At 41.2% G+C, this 22878-nt stretch overlaps 1 protein-coding gene across 5 annotated transcripts in view; it reads left to right on the forward strand.

Moving 5' to 3' along the window:
* The window catches only part of LOC311263664 (transcription factor SOX-6-like), a 115641-nt gene that overhangs the window by 56253 nt on the left and 36510 nt on the right, over positions 1 to 22878 (forward strand). For all 5 annotated transcript variants that reach the window (XM_084363890.1, XM_084363889.1, XM_084363887.1 and 2 more), the window contains 3 exons: positions 7253 to 7342; positions 16821 to 16993; positions 18949 to 19017. In XM_084363890.1, the coding sequence (XP_084220016.1) occupies positions 7253 to 7342; positions 16821 to 16993; positions 18949 to 19017 (332 nt within the window). The remainder of the gene's footprint in view (positions 1 to 7252; positions 7343 to 16820; positions 16994 to 18948; positions 19018 to 22878) is intronic.

The raw sequence follows: 22878 nt of genomic DNA on the forward strand, positions 1-22878 counted from the left end.
GGTTTCTCACTTACAAACGGTGAAAAGCAGCCTAGAGCAGCAGTCATTAGCTGTGTCCCAATTCAGGGGCTGCATCCTTCGAAGTACGCATTTGAAGGCCAATTACGTCACAACGCCGTGCGAAGGCTGTCCCAATTCGAAGACTCCTTCAAATGCACCCCACAAATGTGGCCTTCTTTTCCCTCTTTTTGGAGGACCCACCGCTACTATCCTTCGCGGCCTACCATATCCCAAGATTCTTTGCGCGCCACTGCTCAGTCCCGTAAAAGAAGAAAGAAAGAAAGAAAGAAAATGGCGACATCAAGTGGCGCAGATCTGACATTTAAATGTAAGTATTGGGTTTATACTCGGTTTTTACTCATTTGAACATCCAACACCAGATATGTAAAACTTCAAGGGACCTTAAAGCCTCCAACTTTTTTCAGTCAAACTCTCTATTTGTATTTTCACTTTCGCGGGCCTGGGTGGCAGAAATCGTTACGTAAGGGTAAGTGCAGGAACATCTGGTGACGTAACCAGGAAATACTCCGAAGGCTAGACCGTCCCATTTAACAACGGTTGATGCGGCCTTCGAAGGTCCCTCCAAAGACCGTGTCCTTTGAAGGATGCTGCCCCTGAATTGGGACACAGCTACTGGCTTCGCAGCTGGCTCTGTGAAATTGTGAAAGGCATTCTTCATTATTTTCTGACATTTTGCAGACCAATAACGGTATAGTCCAGCAAGCAAGAAAATAATAAACAGATTTATCCATCAATCATAATTTTAGCTACTCTATCTCCCCATTTATCCTTTTTTTTATACCACATTTTTAACTCACGACAAGGTTTTGTTGCATTGTTACAGGTGGCCTACTCTGAGCATATCACTGGGCAGCAAAAGCAAGAGAATGTGTGTGTATAAGTGTATAAGTGTGTGAGTGTATGAAGGGGTGACGTATGAAAAGAGGGTTACACAGGGCTACTATCCCTCAGAAACCCACCTCCCCCTCCGACCTCGAGGGCCGGCTGCTTTCTCAGGCCATGTTCTGCGACAAGAGAGTCTCGGTGTCATCTGACAGATGAAAATAGTGTGTGTGAAATGGACACCGTGCTAACACGCAGCCAGGCTAACCACTCTGCAGTTTAATGGTTTTACAACACTGAGCGAGCAGTGATAGACCATTGGAAGTGTGTGTGTGTGTGTTGGTGTTTGTGTTATAAACTCTCTGTGCAATTAAACATCTCAGCACTGTACTGGCATTCTTTAATCAGTGTGTGTGGTGTGTGTTGTATGTTCAAGTGCTTCAGAGTGTAGCAGTGTTCTCATATCGGTGTGAATGTGTGAGTGTGTGTGTTGTCTGTGTGTATCTTTTTCCTCCTCCTGGCTGGCCTGTCTCCTCATGTTTGGACATATGTTGAGTTTTATTTCACTGAGACATCAATCCTGCTGGCCAGCTGTTAGGACAGCTGCTCTCTCTGTGCCTCTCTCGCTCTATTTCTCTCTTTCACTCTATCAGCCGCTCTCGCTCTATCTCTCTGTATCTTTCTTCCTATCTGTCTGTTTCTGTCGGTCAGCCTCTCGCTTCAGCTCTTCACTTTTTCTTTAACTTTATTGTCTCTCTACCTTTCTTTACTGTTGTTGTTTGTCTGTTTCTGTATTATTTATCTTTTTGTCTGTTCAGCTGCTCTTTCTTTCTTTCTTTCTTTCTTTCTTTCTTTTTCTTTTCCTTTCTTTCTCTGATGCTGTGGGGTCTGCAGCTAAAGTCACACCACTGACATAAATTTGGAAGTGCAAAGTGTAGCTGTCAGCTTCCATTTACACTTGTTCAGTAGCAAAGTTAAGACTGAAATGTTTTGGGTTTTTTTTAGCCGTGGATGTGTTACACAAACATCAGGTACTCGCTCAAACACTGGCCTTTGTTGTTTTTAACATTAACTTATTTTTCAGATTAATGTTTTTCTCTCTTTACTTTGGCGTTTGACTGCAGACTCAGGAGCTCCTGAGCTTTGGCACAGCACATTGTGTGTGTGTGAGAGAGAAAGTGAGTGAAAGAGACGCTGTGTTTCCATCCAAATGTCAAGTGAATTATAGAGGAACTTTTGAAAAGTCATCAAATCTAAAATGTGAACTAAGTATGCTTCTATAAAGCAAACATACCAGCTTCCTGAATGTAGACCTACTGCATGTCAAAACAAATGGAAACTTTCTCTCAAGTATTGTTATTGTTCTTTTGTGTATTTGAATTAAGGTCAAATTTCACACTTTCACCTGAAGCCAAACACAGAAAAATATATCTGGCTAATGACCATACAAGCACAATGGAGACTTGTCTAGTTTTGACATGTATGATGTTTCACAGAAGGTGTGACGACTTTATCTTCACATATCTGGACATTTTTCTGCTGCTGTACAATGAGACTGAACAAGCTCTACTGATTCAAAAACATTTATAACTTAAACTATTAATAACTTACATGTACAATCCTGTTTACATAAAGATGGGATGATATCAGTTAAAGGAATAGTTCGTCATCTTGAGGAATACGCTTATTTAGTGTTTAGTGTTTCCCCTTGCTTCTGACCTTTATGCTAAGCTATTTGCCTGCTGGCTCTGTATAGTTTACTCAAACTATATAAGCCATTGAGTTACCATTATGTCTGAACATTTTGTTCAAATATTTTGTCAGCTATTTTGGTGCATTGCTAACATCGTTAACTTTCAGATTGTGGGACAGCTGTGGAGGAATTAGGTAATTATGGCAAAAAAAGGCTTTTTAAATTGACTTCTGAGTGACTTTGTGTCCATATCAACATCAGCTGATGTTAATGGTTATTGTAGTCAGCCATAATAAACTGGTGGGAAAATTGTGATTTGACAAAAATAAAGTAAAGCTAAGTAGACGGCCATAACAATAATAAAGTTAATTATAATGCCTTCATTATCCAGTATGACCTTGTGTTTCTATGTTAAGAAAACTTTGAAATGGGAAAATACTACCATTGTGCTCTATTAAGATCATTTTATTGAACAGGTAATTCCATGAAAAACTTTTGAAAATATAGAAACGGAGCGAGTAAAAGACAGACAGAGGGAAAAGAGAGAGCGACTCAGTCTGAGTGGAAGCCTGTGGCACACTGTGTTGTTTTTGGCACTGGATGTTTGGGAGTGTTGATGCTTGCCTCACACACACTCACAGTTACACACTGCCTGTGGCTTGTGTAAAACACCCAAAACACTGTCTCTTGGCAGGTTGGCGTGGGGACAGGTGATAAAAGTGTGTTTACCCTAAACACTCGCTGGCTGACTGGCTGTCTCGCTGCTGATTTACTACAACTCTCTCCCTTTATCCACTTCTTATCGCCTTCGCCTCGCTTCTGTGTCTTTTTGGTTTTATTGCTCACTCACTCCTTCTCTCTGTCTCTCCTCCTTGTCATGTGTTGTAACCGTTTTACAACCAATTAGAAACGTCCAATAACACTCGTGTCTGTTTGTTTTTTTGTCGAGGAGAATAAAGAAGGTGATTGATAAGCTACTGCTACAGTTCAAAATAATACAAATAAAACACGTTTTAACGAGGGCTTCCTCATTTTCTCCTTACTGTTCCGAGCACTCATCTCTCCCCTTCATTGTCTTTCATTGCTCACTTTTCTAAACTCTCTCTCTCATCCTTCCATACGGCTCTCTGTACTTACAGAGCATGAAACAAGCATCTTCATCATCTTGCTCCTCAGCTCACCTTCCCTCTTGTTTCTCTTCATCCACACTTCCTTCTCTCCTCACCCCATTCATCCACCGTCTCCCTCCTCCTTCTTTCAACCACCCGTATCCCGCATTTCTCCTCCACTTGATAAAGGAGTCGGTGTTCGGACAGCAAGGAATTTTTATCCACCCTCCAATCTAAACAGCACTTGATCCCTGACTCGGTCTCGGGGACAGATAGAGAGCCATCTAGGGTAAAACATTCCCCTCTCATCCCTCTCTTCTTCTTCTCTTCATCTTCTCATCCCCACTCTCACCTCACCCCTCCCATCCCCCACTGTCTCTCTGTCCGATCTGTTTATCGGTACGTGGGGTATAAATTGTGCATCAGAGTACACACACGGTTGACTTATGCAGATGCATTGGAGTTACAGGTTGTATTTTCCTTCTTAAGTGCTCCCATAAATCGTCTTCCCTAATTTTGTTTTATAGGACGCCCACTGGACGAGCGCACATTGGCGTCTTTAGGTCTTGTGATGAGAAAAAAGGCAGCTCATCTGACCCCATCCTCCAGCTTTCCCCCTTTAGTGGCTGTAAATATCACCCATTGAACCAAATGTATACAAATTCATATGCGATGGAGCCACTCGTCCAATAAATCTGTGAAAATATGGGTGGATTCCTTTGTCCTGAGGGTGGGGAAATTGTCCTAACTACCTTATTTCACTGCTATGTGGACCATCCTGTCTGGAAAGACCTGCTGTTTTTTTTCCCAAATATGGGAAACCACCATCATATATTCCTGTATTTTTTAAAGACTTTGTTGTGTAGCTGTGTACCACCCCGCCTTCCCTCCCTCGCTGCCATTGTCCCCCCCTTTGTTTACACTGATCCCATGTGATCTGGACGGCTGCATTAGCTTATTTACAACAATCATAATCCGACTGTAAACATGCAAGGCTTTAATGGACTCAGTGAGGAAGTTGTGCTCGGCCGGCGCACTGCATGTCTTGACCACACAATGGGCCCATACGTACAAACTAAACATTAAGCCATTCACAATAGGCCATGTGCCCTTATGAATGCCTATAGCGCCTTTTGTCAGGATAAAGGCACCACAAATGAGCTATTGTCTGACTTAACCATTCTAAATCAGGCAAGCCCTCGGGGGCATGCTTTCCGCACAGCACCCAAGAATGTCTCCTTTTTGTGTGTGTGTGTGTGTTTTTTTTGACGTCCTTGGTGGCTGAGGCTTCGGCATGGGGCCCTGCGTGACCATGACTCCATCTGTGGTGTGTCCACTGGCACGAAATCCAGAGAATACATACGGACGCAGGCAGATGAGGAGTGTGTGAACATCTACAGTATGTGCAGGGAGCAGTTTCACATGCAGATACACACTCACATTATTGCGCACCTAAAATTGGTGGAAGAAGTATTTAGATTTTATGATCAAACGCACAGAACATAATTTCTGTCATTAGGGGTCTCTCAATCAAAAGTGACGTAGATTGATGACGTGGTGAAGTAGTGAGAGATCATGGGAGTCTTTATTATCATGCTGCCATTGTCGATTAAATCTATCTGATGTGACGCGGGCAGAAATATTCACAGACGAGGTAATGTTTTAAAGTTTTTATTCACGTCATGTTTAGCTGTGTTTGCTGACCTCTTTCCTCACTCGCTGACTATCAGCTGGTGTTCGTTACATGTGCATCATTACCGTGAATAAAGACAACATAAGATGTACATTGACTGTAGGAGAAATTCAATTTCATATTCAAATTCTGTTCAATAAAAATAGGATTTCTCTTGATTTGAACAACGTTGGAAATAGTGGTGATGCAATTTTATGATATTTTCAATAACCATGATATTAGAAAATGAAACATTGTTGTCATGTTAATAATACTTATATTATGATGATAAGTTCATCTGAAGTGTAATTGTTTTTTTTAATACTATTTTACAGTTAAGGTTACAGAGTCTCTTCACCTCCCCACACTTGTATTTTGAGGGTTATTTATTTGCCAAAAAGGAGACAAAATACACAAACAACAGAATTAAAAAATAGACCACTAGATATCAAAATAATATCTTTACCGTGAATTATTTTTGCCACGATAATCATGTAGTGAAAATCTTATATTGTGACAGACCTACATTTCAGATAATGCAGTGCTTTGCAATTTACCCTATGGTGTACCATGACTTTTTCTTACACACTGGCACTTCTCACTATTTCCTGCCCTCTCCATATAACGCCGGGGGCACGCAGGAGGTGAAATGGCACGGAAAGCGCTGCTTACTTCCTTTTGGTGCCCTTGTTAACCAATAGGGCCACAGTGCTCTGTGGTCGGCTCAAAATCTGCAGCGATCCTTTTGGCATTTGTTCTATTCTGTCCTTGTGCCCTGAGCAAATCAGGCAATAAATCACACTGATAAACTATAAGAAATAGTGTCACCACTTATTGTGGTCATTTTTATTCCTCAGGGATGAACAGCAGACACAAACACAGACACACAGACTGCAGGCATGAAATAAAACACTTCCCACGGGTCATCACACAAGTTTATGGTCCTTTTAACCTCATTGTTGCAGAAGAAGCAACGGCTCACTTATCCAGGAACAGTTAAAAGGCTATATGTTATAAATTCATGAGGTTATTATAAAGATCAGCTCTGTGTGGGCGTGATTAGAAAAGAAAACAGGAGCAGAATTTACCAACGGAGGGAAATGCCTGAATTTCAGTATAAAAGTAAAAGTAAACTACCAGTGCGTCAAACCTGTACTTGAGTAAATGTACATAGCTGAAGTTCACCACTGATACCTGTATCACCACATATAGCATGTATACTTGACTTTGTGCATCTCTGTCTTCTTTTGGACGAGTCACACACAAGCATGTGGGCAGATGTCTGTCTCTGTTTGCGTGTCTGCTCTGCCTGGTTAAGAATTGAAAAGTTCCCATTGTTTGAATAAAGTTCACAGCAGGACTCCAATCGAACAAATGAGACCTTATGAATCTTATGAGACCACGTGGGACCAGTGATCTCTATTATCCTGAGGCTATGAGACATATTGTGAGAAAGAGGACAACCGCAAATAAGACAGTGTCTCAGAACAATGCAGACATTCTCATTTGGTCAGCTGGATGGCTGCTGCAGATTTTTCTTTTTTATTTCAGGGAAAGAGGGAGGATACGGTTTGCTGTTCCCATTTTGAGAAAATTATCAATTCATAGGAATGGAATCTTTTCTCTCTTGTCCTTTTTCCTCCGTCTCTTCTTTTTCCCCTCTCTTGCTTCTGCTACGTATTTCAAGGTTGATATATGTGGGTCATAATAAATATTCTCAAGCGTCTTTAGCTTTATCTCAACAGGTGGTACTTGCATCGTGTTTGAAAACACAACCCAGAAAGCTTTTCATTATTACTCCAATAGTCTTTACAAATCTGAGTAATTGTCATCTCAAGAATATGGCAGTAAAAAATATTATTTTGATTGATATCAAGCTATCAAGCTGTTAAAAGACACAACAAGTAATGGTGATTATTTTCTGTCTCTCTGTAGAACCAACTTGCATGGAGAGGCTCCTCTCCAAGGACTGGAAGGAGCGCGTCGACCGCCTGAATGCCAACGAACTGCTGGGGGAGGTCAAAGGTAAGAGCAGCCACAAGTCAGAGAGATAACATCCACCTCAGGGCCAGCATCCACATGCACAACTACAGCCCTGATTCCAAAAAAGTTGTGAAGCCAAGTACAAAAATAAAACAGAATGCGAGTATTTCCTAATCATTTTAGACATATGCTAAATTGAAAACAGTACTAAGACAATATGTTTACTGTTTTATCTCATCAGCTTCATAGATTTTTGAAAAAATATCCTTAGTCTGGATTTGATGCCAGAAATAATGTTTCACAAGTTGAGACAGGAGCAACATAAGACTGGGAAAGATGTCGAATGCTCAAAAACACCTGTCTGGAACATTCCACAGGTAAACAGGTTCATTGTTAACAGCTGATAGTATCATGATTAGGATGAAAGGGACATCTGCGAGAGCCTCACAAGCAAGGATGGGGCGAGGTTCACCTGAAAGACATGACTGTATAAAGGATATAACCACACTACTGGGCTGTCTGTGAACACAGTTTCTTTGCTAATGATTGCATTCTGTTTTTATTTATTTGTTACACAGCATCCCAACTTTTTTGGAATTGGGGTTGTACAACTAAACCTACATTCACATTCACAGCCACAAACAGTGAGCTGTCAAGGTTTACAGGATGCTGACAATCTCTGTCCCTGCTTCACTGTGGCCTTCTGCAACAGATGGCACAACAATACATGTGTATGCGGGCTGGTAAGAAGGAAAGAAAAAGAAAGAAACTTTATTTTTGTCCTAAATGTCTGAAACCTGCAGATCCTTAGCAGCTGAGAAACATCTTTATTCTCTCTGGCTGACCTAAAAATGTGCAGTGTTAGAAAACAAGCCGATGGTATGTGCACAAAAAACAGACACCGTTTTGCAAAGCTAAATTCAAGGGTTAGAGATATTCAAACATGTTGTAATTCTCTCCTCCGTGTGTGTACTTTCAGCGCGTTTCTGCATATAAAAGCAAAAGAGTAAATGGTCGGCAGGCCTACCTGTCACCACAGACCGAGCAGTGAAGGCCGGTTTTACACGGGACAGGTTGTAATTGCATCTTTGATTAAAGGGTGTGAATGAAGGGAGAGGCCGCACATGCTCCAATATTTTTGTCAGCAAATAGCGTTTATGAAGCTATAAATTGCACCAAGGCAAATGTATTCTCAACATGCTCTGGTATTCAACAGCAGCATTGTGTGTGTGTGTGTGTGTGTGTGTGTGTGTGTGTGTGTGTGTGCGTATGTATGTGTGTGTGTGTGTGTGTGTGTGTGTGTGTGTGTGAAGGGGGGTCTTATGATAAAATCTCATTCAGCGGCTGCAGCAGGAGGGACAGGTGGAATGAAAGGCCATCCTTTGAAAGCAAACAAGGCTGCCATTTTTATTGATATGCCCAAAAACTAGCATCTTTTTTGGCCTTATTCCTCTCATGTCCTATGGCATATTTTGCTCTTTTAGAAAACGTTCCATGAATAAGTTCACAGATAGGTCATTGGTGCAATAGCAATTGTTTTTATACAGTACGATAAGCACTGACAGACAATATGAAACGTGTCCTCCATCGTCCTCATTGTAATCATCATTATATTGCAGATAAGAAACATTGTTTTTGTCTTTATACAAAACACATGGAGTATGGATATGGGGGCCCCAAACAACATTTTGCATAGGGCCCCCAAAAAGCTAGAAATGGCCCTGGTAAGGACATACTGTACAATTAGAAAGAAAAATTACAGATAACACTGGTAGAAAACACGTAACTGTAGAAAACTGATACGTTTACACACAGAAACGCCTTCAGTCTCCGGAGCTACATCAAATTTTGTTCGTATTCAGTAACATTAGCCGCTAATGGCTCCGTAGTCGAGCTCCTCTCAGTGAGAGAAACCGTTTGTGATCGTCTCCCGTTGAAATGGAAAGCATTTCCTCTGTGGAAAGTGGAAAAAAGGGTCAACAGAGAGCGTTCTCCAGCAGAACAGCACCGACATTGACTCTCTCTCTCTCTCTCTCTCTCTCTCTCACACTGACTGACATCTGTACACACACACACACACACACACACACGCACACTCTCTCACACACACACACATAAACTACACACACACACACTTCAAGACCTTTTGCAAAATAATACAGAATTTATTAAAAAAGCTTTTTAAGACTTGACTTGGTAATGATCTATTGAGTTAAAAATTATTTTTATATGAACCATGTTCTTTTAGAAATAAGTCATATAATTTCCACTTGTAGAATATTTTATCTTTGTATCAGTCTGTTTTCACTGATAATCTTAAAGTGGGAAATCTAATCTAAATGCAGGTCAAGTGCAAGATCTTTTACAGCTTCACTTTTATTTTTCTTTTATTATATTATTATTACATTAAGAAGTTAAGATAAAAATGCTTTCTTGTTGGTCCTTTTGTCTATTGAAAATAACAAACCTCGAACATAAGATTAAGTTACTCTGTTGACCTCTGTCTCTCAAACTCCTTTGAATATCTTTTAAAACCTTTGTTTCGTGAACAATATGTTATCAAGTCCTTTGTCCAAAAAAGATAACCCTAACCCATACTGTATGTACTGGTAGAAAAAAGTAGTCTTACTGCTTTTATCTGACTGCTTTGTTCTCTCTTTTTTTTTTATCAGCTCATGAAAACGAGTTACTCGACTTTTTTGTGTCTTTGTCTTGAGAAAGCCAAAAGGTCCACGGGATGGCTGGGTGTTTATTTGTAGTGTTTAATTTATAGCCAGTGTGAGGCCAGGTTTTGATGTTAAAGGTTAGTCCTAACATCAACCCAAACTGAAGTAGAGTTTTTTCTTGTTTGTTTTTTAGCAAATCAATGATCTTTTCCTTAACATAACCAAGTAGTTTTGGTGCCTTTATTTTGAACCGAGGCCGAAACGTGACACTGACACTGTAGACTGGCGGGTCTAATACAAAGTTTGGCATGATACCAAACATGACCACAAACAGGGGCGACCAACCTGGATTCTGGTGTCACAGTTTGGTCTCTGCACTCCCACCATGGATGTAGCGTTTCATTCCCTCAAAGAATCCCTCCCTCTGAATGTAATCCAGGCAGTGATTATGTTTGCTACTACAATGTAATTGGTAAACTAATTTAGTAATATATAAATGCAATTTCTAGGAGACAGGATTGGTGGGAGAAGCCTAGAAGCTTAAAAAATAAGTGCTGCCTGAGAGACTGAGGAGTGGGTAAAAAGTATTAAAAAAATTATGCTCCAACAAAATAACTAAAGGATTGTGATTAGATTTAAGGTTGCCCTGTGTTTTCCTTTAAGCAAACAAACCTCATGTTTACATTCAGTGTTACTCACCAAAAACACCTCATAAAACGTATTTTAAATCCAGCATTGTTTACATCCGTGTTTATTAGCTTGAAGTGCTTTTTTTGGCCCACTTGTGACAGTGTAGTCAGGGTGTGTATTACGTCCCCCTCTTATAGAAATACAGCTCTATAGCACTGCTACAGGTCAAAAACTCCACAGGGACCCTTTGACAGACGTTAATAATAGCTGATCTCAAAGGCTCATATTTGACTGGCTTGTAAGACACCAGATATTATGTTTATACTTATTGTGGTAAATCTTAGCTTCATGTTTTTTCAATATTGCTGACTGTTAAAAGTGAGTATGGCATGACTTTTTGTGGGACAGAAAATCCAGTCATGGCTTCTTTAAAGTAAGTACATTTTGACTGAGGTTCATTGGAGGCAACAAGACCCAGGACAACTGCATGCTTGTCCTTTACATAGAGCTGGAATGTGCAGTATATCAATTTCTTGTGTGTTAGTTCAAGACACTAATAAACATGAATAAATATAGAATGTACCAGTACATACATACATGCAGACATGAACAAACGCACACAGATGTCTGTGTTCGTCCAGCTGTGTCCTGACCAAAGAATCGCTGTGATTGAATTCAAGGGTCAAAGTCTTTTATTCATCGACGGCTGAAATGAAGCCCAGTCTGGCTGACCGAAATACACAAAGACAACTGTTGCTCTGTGTCTCCTCACAAAACAACCTGAACCTATTTGTTCAGTCGCAGTTATTTTTAGGGTGAAGAAAACTGATGACCTCCTTCTTCTTGCTTCTTGCTCATTAGCTGTGATCATGCTTGAAATGTATATCATCTACATGTTTTATATGGTGGTTATGTATGTATATGTACACATGTTATTTTTAACTACAGTGTGTCTCAGTGTTGCACACACACACACACACACACACACACACACACACACACACACACACACACATCTGTGGATGTGTCCAGAATGAGTTCACTCTTTTTCTGCAGCCCATTTTACAGCTCCAGCAAGACATTTCACTTCACTTCGGTGATTATTTGCTCACTTTAACTTCATGATTATGTTGTTAGCTGACTGGAGTTAAAGCTACTCGGCCTTCTGCAGCTGCAGCCAGTCTGCTTCAAAGTTCAAACATATCTTTATTGACAAACCTGTACGACTAACCTTTATTTGCTCTCAACAACAATGTGTTTTTACTCATGCAGGGAAGAATGTCTGAATGCCTCTCATTTTATTATATTATATTTATTATTTTTGGTAAAATCTAGATTCTGTTTTTGCGCAAATATCTCTTCATTTTCCATCCGAACTAGGTTTAAGTGAATTTTGGAAAAGCTGTAAAAAAAACAACAACTACTGCATCAGCCAGAGTTTTGCAAATATTGTCAAGGATGCATAATTTAAAAAAAGGAGTACCAGCTTTTCAAGGAAATCATGAATCTTCATAGCTGCTTCCTGTCTACACACTTCTCCCCTCTCTAGACTTTGTATCCAAAAACTTGCAGAATATTTTGTAGAGCAGCTCTTAGTGAAACTTTTAATACATTTGGGCATTTTTTAATTTTGTACATTTAAAGTTTTACAAATTGGAAAAGCTCAAAAGAACAGATGGACAGAAAGTGTCTGATTATCCTGTCAGATGCAGAAGCTGGCACATCTGGCAGCAATAATCACACTGACATTCAAGAGTCACTTAAATCAGCCATCTTACCCATTACATCTTTTTTATTTTCCTGTATATGCTCCTGACTGTCTGGAGGAGTGAGCTGTGTACAGTCAACCTGAATGCGTGCAGATAAATGTGATCTTTCTGACTCCCCGAGGAGATGGCACAAAATGTAGCAACTGTTTTTGTCTCGGGGCCTGTGGGCTGATGGGAAGTCAAGTGTGAGTGTTTGTTGTGGTGTGACACTGAGGGGAAGGGTTAGTCATACAGAGGAATGCTGGGAGTTTGGCACACAGATGCTGTTATAAAGCATGGTGGTTTGGCAGAAGCACAAGGCGTCTGGAGTCGTCAGGAGGTGTGATATTGTGAGTGTGTTTATTTCTTTGTTTGATTGTTTGTTTGTATCATGGTTTTTGTGTGCCATTAGGTGTGTTTGTGTAAGTATAGGGGGCTGGTGGCTGGGAAAAGATTTTGTCATATGGTGAAAAAGACTTGCATTTATAGGGTGCTTCTAATGTACTGAGTACAGAGGCTGCTCAGGAGCGATACAGCACTTCCTATCCTAACCATCTCCATATTTCTATGCTTGGCCATTCACACACACTTAGACAGGGATGAAACAGCTATCGGGGCAATTTGGGGTTCAGTGTCTTCAGCATCCTGAGGATACCTCGACATTAGCCGGCGGATCCATTTACCTTCCGATTAGTGAACGACCTCCTGAGCCACAGCTGCCCAAATATATATTGAGTGACTCCACTTATTTAAAGAGGTAATATTTTAATTTTAATCAAAATCAATCAGAAATTAAGTAAAATTATCAACAGAATGTAAATAAATAGCAGTTTTAACATTGTGATGGCTATGTATTGTGTTGCAGAAGCTAGCATGCTAACCAGGTAGCCCTGTCCCAATCCAAAGCTTCTGTGCTATTGTTGTAAACACTAACAGTCCCCTTGACCCCAAGGGACCAAGATCCCAGTCCCAACTGCTAGCTACATGTACCCAGCTAACTAGCTAAAAGCAGCTACTGTTAGCAGCAGTTAGCAGTTACCCTAGGAGCTTAGCAATAGAGGGTGCTAAGCTCCCCTCAATTGGTTTTGAGTAGCCAATAGGTTTGACGGGTTCAAATCTTACATTTTGCACCTATAACATATCATTAAATATTGATATTAATAAAACAAAATACTGATAAAACAATAAATAAAAAAATAAGATGCAATATCGTTGCTGTCTAATGAAAACCAGTCATCTCCCAATTTGGTAATTTTTGATATTTTAGATCAACTTAAAGATGTGTTTTTTTATAGGTTGGTAATATTCTGGTACATTTTAGGCCAAATGAATCACATAAAGACACACTGGATTGCCTCAAACATGTGTTGTCACAACTTTTTCTCAGCTCGAAGAACATGGTTTTCATCGGACAGCAGCTCTTTCTGGCTGAAGAGATACTTTTTTTGCAGATTTGCAGTACCACTTTCAAAACAATAAAGACTATCTACTCTATAAATCTACTTTATAAGCAATAAAAATGAAACCAGAAGAAGGTAGATGGGAGGTGTAGGAAAAACTGACTGTAAGAATATTACTGACAATGACTGTGATTTGCATTTTCGTAGTCCATATTCTACAGTAGCATTGACATAATATGTGTGATATGAATACAATAAGATTACAGAAAAAGCTCTATTTGATATTTATAAATCAAAAACTGTAAAAACCTGTAAACCTAAAAAACAAACACATCCTACAGAAGTAAGAGGTCTGACATGGTGCTCGTGGTTCAGAGACAGTTCCCCCTCATCGTCCAAACAGAGTGAGAAAACACTTAATGGCTTTGTGTTTTGGCTGGTGCCCTCAGCAGGTGTCGGGAATAATCCTGATGGATGGAAAACGGAAAACGTCTAAAATGGTTAGCGGTGCCAGAAGCGTTGAAGGAACGCAAGACGTTGTGTTAGGAATGCACAACCCGTAATCCACAAAGATGAATCATGGAGCTGTAATCGCAGTTGTTGCGATTACACAATAGGCTTTACTTCCCTCCGAGGAATGTAGCAAAATAGGAAGAAGCCTGTGTGTGTGAGTGTGAGCGCATTATAAAGTATCCATCAGTGTTGCAAGACTGATTTGGCAAAAAGAAACTTAGGGAGGGGTGGAGAGTGGAGGAGAAGAGTGGTGATAAGAGCAGAGTAGAAGAGAGAGGAGGTGATGAAGAGGGGAGAGGTGATTAAGAGAGCTGATGTTAAAAGAGGGGAGGAGAAGAGATGGAGGAGAGAGGTGATGAGCGGAGGGAAGATGGAACGACAGATGAGTAAAAGGAGATGAGTAGTAGGGTGGAGATGATGAGAGGAGGAGGAGGGGGGATATGAGGGGGAGAGAGGGGGGGAGAGGGTGGGAGGAAAAGAAAAACAAAGAAAAGAAAGCAGAGGAAAGGAAAGAAGAGGGATGAGGAAGCAGGAAGGAGAAGTTAGGAGGAATCAAAAGAGTAGAGAAGAGGAAAGGACCAAAGGAATAACAAAAGGGTAGGAGAGAAGGAATGAGGAGAGCAGAGAGAAGAGGAAGGGAAAAGAGGAAAGACCTTAGGGAGAATGTGGACTTGGAAACTGATGGGGAGGTTGTTTGGGGAAAACTGAAAAAAAGAAAGAATGAAAGCATGAAAAGACAAGAGACAAGAAGAGGAGAATGTTGCCTTTGATACAGGGGTGCTGAGGGGTAATTTCTGTGTGTGTGTGTGTGTGTGTGTGTGTGTGTGTGTGTGTGTGTGTGTGTGTTTGGTTGGGGGGGCAGTCTGGGGTACAATAGGGGCCTGACAGGACTACAATGGAGACTCTGTTAGTATGCAGGTAGTGTTGGGGCCACCCTGCAGTCTCCCTACATGGCCCCAGGGCAGGACCTTACACACACGCACATACACCCACACACGCACACACACACACACACACACACACACACACACACACACACACACACACACACACACACACACACACACACATGCACACACACTCATGAAAACTTCTAAACAAGTTAAACTTCACTGTGGATAATGACGAGTGTATGTTCCACACACATACTCCCACAAGCAAGATAAACTTGCATGTTGTGTCTGTACCCCCTCACACAATAAAGATTACAGTTGTCAACACAGATCCCAACAATTCAACATGGATTCAAGGTTTAAAAGAGTGGCAGGTCAAGTTTTCCAACGTGCAGACATTTGATGTGCAGATTACCCTGCCGACACACTTGTGCCAACATCGTTTTCTGCTGCAGCATCCTACATCACCCCAACATCCTCCCTGTGTGCTTTATTTTTGTCACAATACTGGAATTTCTATCTTTGATACAATAACTTGAAAAATATCGATATTTGATTCCAAATTCGATACACCTGGAAAAAACTTTGAGGAGATAAAATGACATATTTTCAATGAAAGCTACATATGACAAGGCTTTTGTACTGTGTGTTAATAACATCAGCATCTAAGTTAATTTACTGAAGTACTGAACTTACAGTAAGTACAGTTTTGAGGTACTTGAGTATTTCCCATTTTCTGTTACTTTATGCTTGTAAGAAAACAGGGTTTTCAATAACTGATGAGTAAAGACAGACAGTATTGAGGGTGTTTCACATTCGATATAAGAAATAGGTGTATGTGAAATCCAGTACGCAGCCAAAGGCAGTCTAAAGTATTTGAAGTAACAATATTGACAGAAATTACGTTTGGTGAGACATTTCATCACGTCTTTTATCATACATGCAATGTAATCTACTGATTGAACAGGATCTCTTTGGTCTTGGCTCTTCTTCCCAACAAAAACCTCCCAAGAATTTCTCAATCATAAACCTGACAAAAGCCTGTAACAGCTACTTATTTTCAAAGGTGAACTCAAAGTGATTTTATTGTTCTTGGGAGCATACACTAAGTGATAAACACGGATGGCATGTAGAGACTAGACAGGAGATAATAAGTAGTAAGATGTAACTACAAGTCAGATGATTTATGGGAATTTAGGAATGGGAGTTTCTTAAGGGTTTCTTGTTCATTCTGGCCAAACAAATGTGATTTTTTTTGTTGTGTTTGTTTTTAGTTTGTGGAGCCATTTGTTGAAGTTGTTTTAGTGTGGGAGTTTGTATAAATGGAAAAGTTCCAATGTCCTTCAAGCCAGAGACAAAAAACGTGTTTCATCATAGCAAATCAAATATTATCATGAGTCATCGCCAAATATCCTAATGTTGTTTTGTGCTTGTTTGGTTTGACAATGATATTAAAAGAATAAGTGCGAGATGACTTTCAGAGGATTATGAGGGAACTGAGCACCCAATCAATGCAGTCAATGAGTTAATTCCATGCTAGCATATGAGAAACATCGGAAATTAAGCATTTAATTCTGGCTATGAACCGTCCTCTTCTACAGCTTATTAAATACTGTATCATCTCATTTTAATCCCTCCTTCTCTTGCAATTTCTTCTCAATCCTGTCCAGGTACGCCAGAGTCACTGGAGGATAAAGAGCGCCAACTTTCCACCATGATTGGTCAGCTGATCAATCTGAGGGAGCAGCTCCTCTCCGCCCATGACGAGCAGAAAAAGATGGCCGCCTCACAGCTGGAGAAGCAGAGACAACAGATGGAGCTGGCCAGGCAGCAGCAGGAGCAGGTAAGGAGGCTCTTAACACAACTACTCAAGTAGTTGAGAAGGGGAAGAAAGAAAAAACAAGTGTAGGCAGTAGGTCTCTGTACAGCAGCTTTATAGGAGCTGTCTGTGGTTTGTTTCAAGTACAGCAGTAAGTTAAGTGATAAAGACAGAAGGAGGACTGTCAATGAGAGAGGGAGAGGGGTTAAAGTTGTCAGCTTCTTATAAGTTGAATTCCCACCAACCTCCAGTCATTGTGGACTTTTCTCCCTCTTCATATTACTATGTTTGAGGGATGCCTACGGTGTCATAGTTTGAAGCATCGAGCCGCTGACCCAGCTGCATTTTTGACGTGTTGGGAACAGGCTAGAACCACTAGGAACATGGTTTATCTGAGAGTTTAACCATATAACCCTTTCCAAATTGGACTTTGATTTAGTGATACAGTTGTTTTCCTGGTGAAGTTTGTTTGTAGAATTTCATCATAGCTAAAAAATAATGATGGCACAACTTCCACAATAAGGCCTAAGTTGTGAAATGAAAAACAACATTTTGTGTATGTGTATGTCTGTGGCTTCAAAAGCTGTAGAAAAAGTTACTGATGCTGATGTCTTCAGGTGTCAGACGTAGAAAAATTAGTGTGACAGAGAAAGAGAGAGACGACCTGAGCAGAGATGTGTTTAGGTGAGCTGCTCTTTGTTTTCGCTGTTTTCTGACACGTTACTGTAGGTCGGCATACGACAGGCTCTGTTTGGACAAGTCCACACCTCCCATCACAACACATTCCACCTTTCACAGCTTCACAAAGGAACAGGGGAGATGGAGAGAGTGAAAAGAAAGACAGATTCCAATATCAGCCAGTCATTTGGCTGTTGAGACTTGATAGGATAATGCCCTACAGACAAACCCTGAGAAATCTGCCTTTAATGAAATATGACATGTGTGCAAATGGGGCGCCGCCTCCCATTCAGCAGCCTGTAATTACATTTCAGAATAAATATACTAAACGACTCCTCAAGAAAAAAAGAGAGGCAGCAGCTTTACTTCTCTGGCGCAGAGTGGGCGGGATCACGTCGTTGACATGCTGCCCCTTTAAGGATTTTAACCTCACGTGACTGGCCAGTCTCAGCTGCCCGTCACTGGCTGCCGCTCAATGCTTTAACGTTTGACTTCAGGTGTTTTTCATCAGATAATTGTACATCAAATCAACAGAGGAAGAAATAACTATGATCGCCCCTCCTGTTGATGAGTGCTGATGGGTGGGTGCATGGCGGGGCTTCAGAGGCACGCAGGGTGTTGTTCGTCAGCCTCGTAAACATGTCAATCTCACAGGCTCAGTGTCAGTTGAGAAATCTGTTCAGGAACTCTCCACGCTGCTAATTGTGTGAATTCGTTGTACCATCCATCAAACTGGGCTGAGAGCCTTTGAGATAATAATCAGGAGGTCAAACAGACACCTAACTTACTGCCACTGTACCTCCCTTCTGATTTACTGTGCTGACTTTGAAACATTTTTGACCTCATTGGAAGAAGTCATTGTCTGTGTTTTATCTAACCTGGCAATAGAGCTTGTTTTGCTTTAACTTCTTATGAAGTAAATGTTGATTGCACATTGAAATGGCCATAGAATGATGACACCATCAGTGTTTAGACTGGTTCCCAAACGCCGCTTTTTGCCACCAAGCACAAAATCTGAAGACTGACTGGCGACCCAGTCTGACTGGCAGCTTTCACGTCTCCATTAGGGACTTTCATTCAGTTTTTTTTCGTATTATTTATATTGTAAAGCAGATTTTCTCCCGTAAAAAAAAATAAAAATGAAACAAACCAAAATATATTTTATTAAACAAACTGACATATTGAGGTCAACCATTGTTCATCTGCTCGGAATTATGGAAAACACAATATAGAAATAAGACACTTTATTGTTTTATTACATTTTGTAATGTGTGTGTGTGTGTGTGTATGTGTGTGTGCAGATTGCCAGACAACAACAGCAGCTCCTCCAGCAGCAGCACAAGATAAACATTCTCCAGCAACAGATCCAGGTTAGTAGGCAGACACACCTCCCTACCTCCCTCCACCCACACACACACACACACACACACACACACACACACACACACACACACACACACACACACACACTTCTTTCATTCATTCCTCACATTTTTGAGCTGACTCCTCCTGCCCTCTGCAGACTCCCCTCATCTCGTCTCTGCTGTGTCCATCTCTGTGAGGAAGCAGTCAATTGTCTGTCTTTTCTCCTCCGTCCTGATGATCTAAGTGTCCGTGTTCCTCCTGTTCCTCCAGCTCCATTATTATTGAGTCTTGTTTGATTGGAAAACAACAATAACATGAGAGGTCGTGACCTTTTCTTTGATGTGAAAGGTTCAACAGTTACACCAAGACAGTCTTGCATGCGTACTGAGGTAGCAGATACACTCACGCACACACACAACTATGACCCAGTAATTGCCCTGGTTATGGCGGGATCATTTACTGCAGCATTGATCACTCAGCGATCAATATCCCAGCATCCTCTAGGCCTCTTCCTACTCTCTCTTTCTCTATTCATCAACATGTGTTTCCTCTCCTTACCCCACCATGCACTCTCTGTTGTCTGTCTGTTTCAATCAAACCTTTTATTTTACCTTTCCTTGTTCCTCACAGCTCACGTTACACCTGCTGTTTCTATTTACCCCTTTTGCAGCCGCAATAAATCGAGCCCATAACATGAATTGAAGAAAACAATAAAAGCATAACGAGAAAAAGAAAAACGTAAACAATCTATCTATTACAGAGAGAGACATCTGCAGATGAAAAAAAAACACTTCGTCCACATTTATTATCCCTGATTCAGTTTTTTTTGTTCGCCTTGATTTACTTTTCTTCCTCTCCTTCCTACATCTGTTCCACTGTGCCACCTGATGCACTGTATATACATACATACTAACCGAGGAATTACCACCAGCTGGGAACCAAATGCTGTTAAATTTGCACACTGTGGCCGATAGCCGTGTGGGAAGTTTGCCAGCTTGTATTTCATCGTCTTTTTTTTAAGTGGTTGGATTGCTGCTAGTGAGACTGATCTGAGTCCACTTGACCGGTTCAGCCTCATCCCGTGCCCCGTTTACCCCCCATCGGTCCAAAGCTTTGGATCTCCCTGTGCTCCGGAGGTGAGAGCTAGTTAACGAGGGCTTGTTTCTTCTCCCTCCTCGTCTTTTTTTTTTTTATTACGAGGCCCCACCCTTGGATCTTAATAAAGCTCAGATCGGACTTCATTAGGCCTCGGAGCCCCAGGGGAGAGCGAGACCATAAAAACCAGCTCCAACTCGGATCCTCTTGCACGCTGTGAAGCATGGATACTGTGTCGTGTTTGGTTTTGAGGATGAAGGGATATGCAGAAAATAGCTCTTGAGAACAGCACGTTATCATGTAGAGCTTCACAAGTATCTGCTGTAAATTCAAGTGAAACATACTCCCCTATATCTCTTGTTTCACACTTATTTTCTACGATTAATTTAATTTTAAATGGCTTGAATTACTTCAATGCACAAAAGAAATCAAAACAAACACTTTGTTTTCATTGAACAGTTGCTGAATATGATACACGTCACAGCAGGGGCAACTTCTTGTTATTTTAAAAACAATAGCATTTCTTGCTGAACAAACCCAGCTCAGAAGGAGCATATGGTGTATCTACTGTACAGAGGTTTAAAATTATTATGGCTAAGCTCCAGGGCTTAGTCACTGGGGTATGGGCTGTTTACGCTGTGTCGATTGTGTGTTGGCTTTAAACACACAGGCAGCGCTACACCGGTCTGTTTCCACTTATCAAATCCAGACCTGAGCTCCTCTCAGGCCAATACTCTGAGGAGCTGACCAAATGCTACTGTTTCAGCTGAGAAGAATAGGCCTCAGTGTGGTGAAGCCACTTTTTTAGAAGTGCCTGCTGTTGTTCATATCTTAATTTGAAGCACTAAATGTTGTCCAGATGGAAAAAATAAGAAACTGAGAGAGGTTTTTGCTAGAAAAGTGGAATAGTTGCAACTCCCTGGCGAGCAGGGCTTAAACATGCTATCTGTTACATCATCATAGCAACCATCAGTGATTAACTAGCATTAATGTAATTACTTATTATCATAAATTTTGTAAGTTTCATAAATCAGCATAAAACTTGGGTCTTATCTGTGTTTTAATTCATGAACAGGGACGATGAAAACTCAGCGGGGAGCTGTTTTCAGCCCGTTTCTCCAGTTCTGCCTCTCGTCGTTCCGTCTTTCTCTCCCGTCTGGTGGTGTCAGTGTGTTTGTCAGCAAGTGTGCAGCATTCTAGGAGGAGGAGGGGCGTAGTTCAAAGTGACCCAGGTTTCCTGTCATGTGGTTTTAAATGGTGTGGAGAGCCAGCGGGGGATGTCCACGGGTTAAAGAAACGCTTCCGAAGGCCCCATTCTGATAGATATGGTTACACACAGGCACGCATGCACGCACAAACATGTGAGGAAACGTCACCGAACAACTGATATTGGTGCACAAAATGAACAACGTGCATGCAAGCTCACGCACACATATAGGTACTTACACATAAACAGGCATCTGATAATAACTTAAAGTAGATAGAGCTGATATTGATGCATGAAGGCACACATGTGGACAGTTTATATATATTCTCCTGGCACACACACGCACAAAAACACACATACAGTATAGGCACACACACATACTACACACACAGTGGTGGTTGGCCCTTTGTGTGCCGTAGGCAGAGCGGCCCAGCCCAGCCTGGTGGCTGACAGGCATGTGTCTTTGTTAAGTCAGTTCCTATAATGGCTCTCATATGTGGCCCATTTCCTTCGGGCCCACAAAGGCACAGGCCCTAACCGCACCGCCCGGGCCCTAGCTAACAGGCTAATTAATGACTGCAAAGCCGCACTCCTCCTCCTCCTCCTCCTCTCTGTTCTTCGTTTATAACTCCTCTGTCTCCTCCTTCGCCTGCCCGCCTCCTCTTCCCTCTCCGAGTTCTTCTCCCCAGAGTGTTGTTTTCTTTTTGTTTTTACTTTTCAATTTCAGCACGTTGTATTATTTTCTTCTGTGGATGATGTAGTCAGCAATCTCTTCCATAATTACTGTATATCGCCCACTGTTGAAACATCATAAGCCCACTGTTTTTGGTGTTTATGTTGTGATTAATTAAAGTAAAGAGCTTTTGAAACAGGACTGCCCATGCATGACAGCGAAATGAGTTTCAACTGCAGTCATTCCTTGCGGGAAAAACTGTAACACTCATTTATGAATCATGATATATTAAAAAGCTTCTTTACAGAGTTCTCACTCCTCTAAACCCCCTCTTTCACCTCTGTTAGCCCAAATCAAAGCTTTTCTCTTGTCACGAAAGCGCTGACGTTGGGTGAGGTTCTGAAAAGTCTGGGCTACTAAACCTCTGTTAAGACAAACAGGCACAAGCACAATAATCGCACACTCACACACACATGCATAAGAACTAATGGAGCAGGCAAATGGCTGTTAGACAGACAGGCAGCTCCTATGTCAGCACATACAGCTTTAGACACAATGACTCGGAAAGCCATGGAAGGCCCATAACGTCGATTGGACTCACCAGCTATGGAGAATGGCTAACTCTTGACTCTACAATGGCCCTCACTCCAGTGTATTAACCTGTGTGTTAGCCTATAGAAAAATGCTCTAAGCATACAGTAATCCTGTGTGCTTCAATTAAAAATCCTCCGGTGTCATTGTGCTCACATGGGCGTAGCAAGATGGGAGAAAAAACAGAGCGGTGTCATTTTTTGTAAGTATATTACACCTATGTTCTTAAAGCTGCATCAAGCAAGTCTGACCACTAGGGGGAAAAAAAGCTCCACACACTTATCAAGGGGCTATGGCTAA

This window comes from Pagrus pagrus (assembly GCF_965226575.1).
Source record: "Pagrus pagrus genome assembly, chromosome: 10".
In the NCBI taxonomy this organism is placed as follows: domain Eukaryota; kingdom Metazoa; phylum Chordata; class Actinopteri; order Spariformes; family Sparidae; genus Pagrus; species Pagrus pagrus.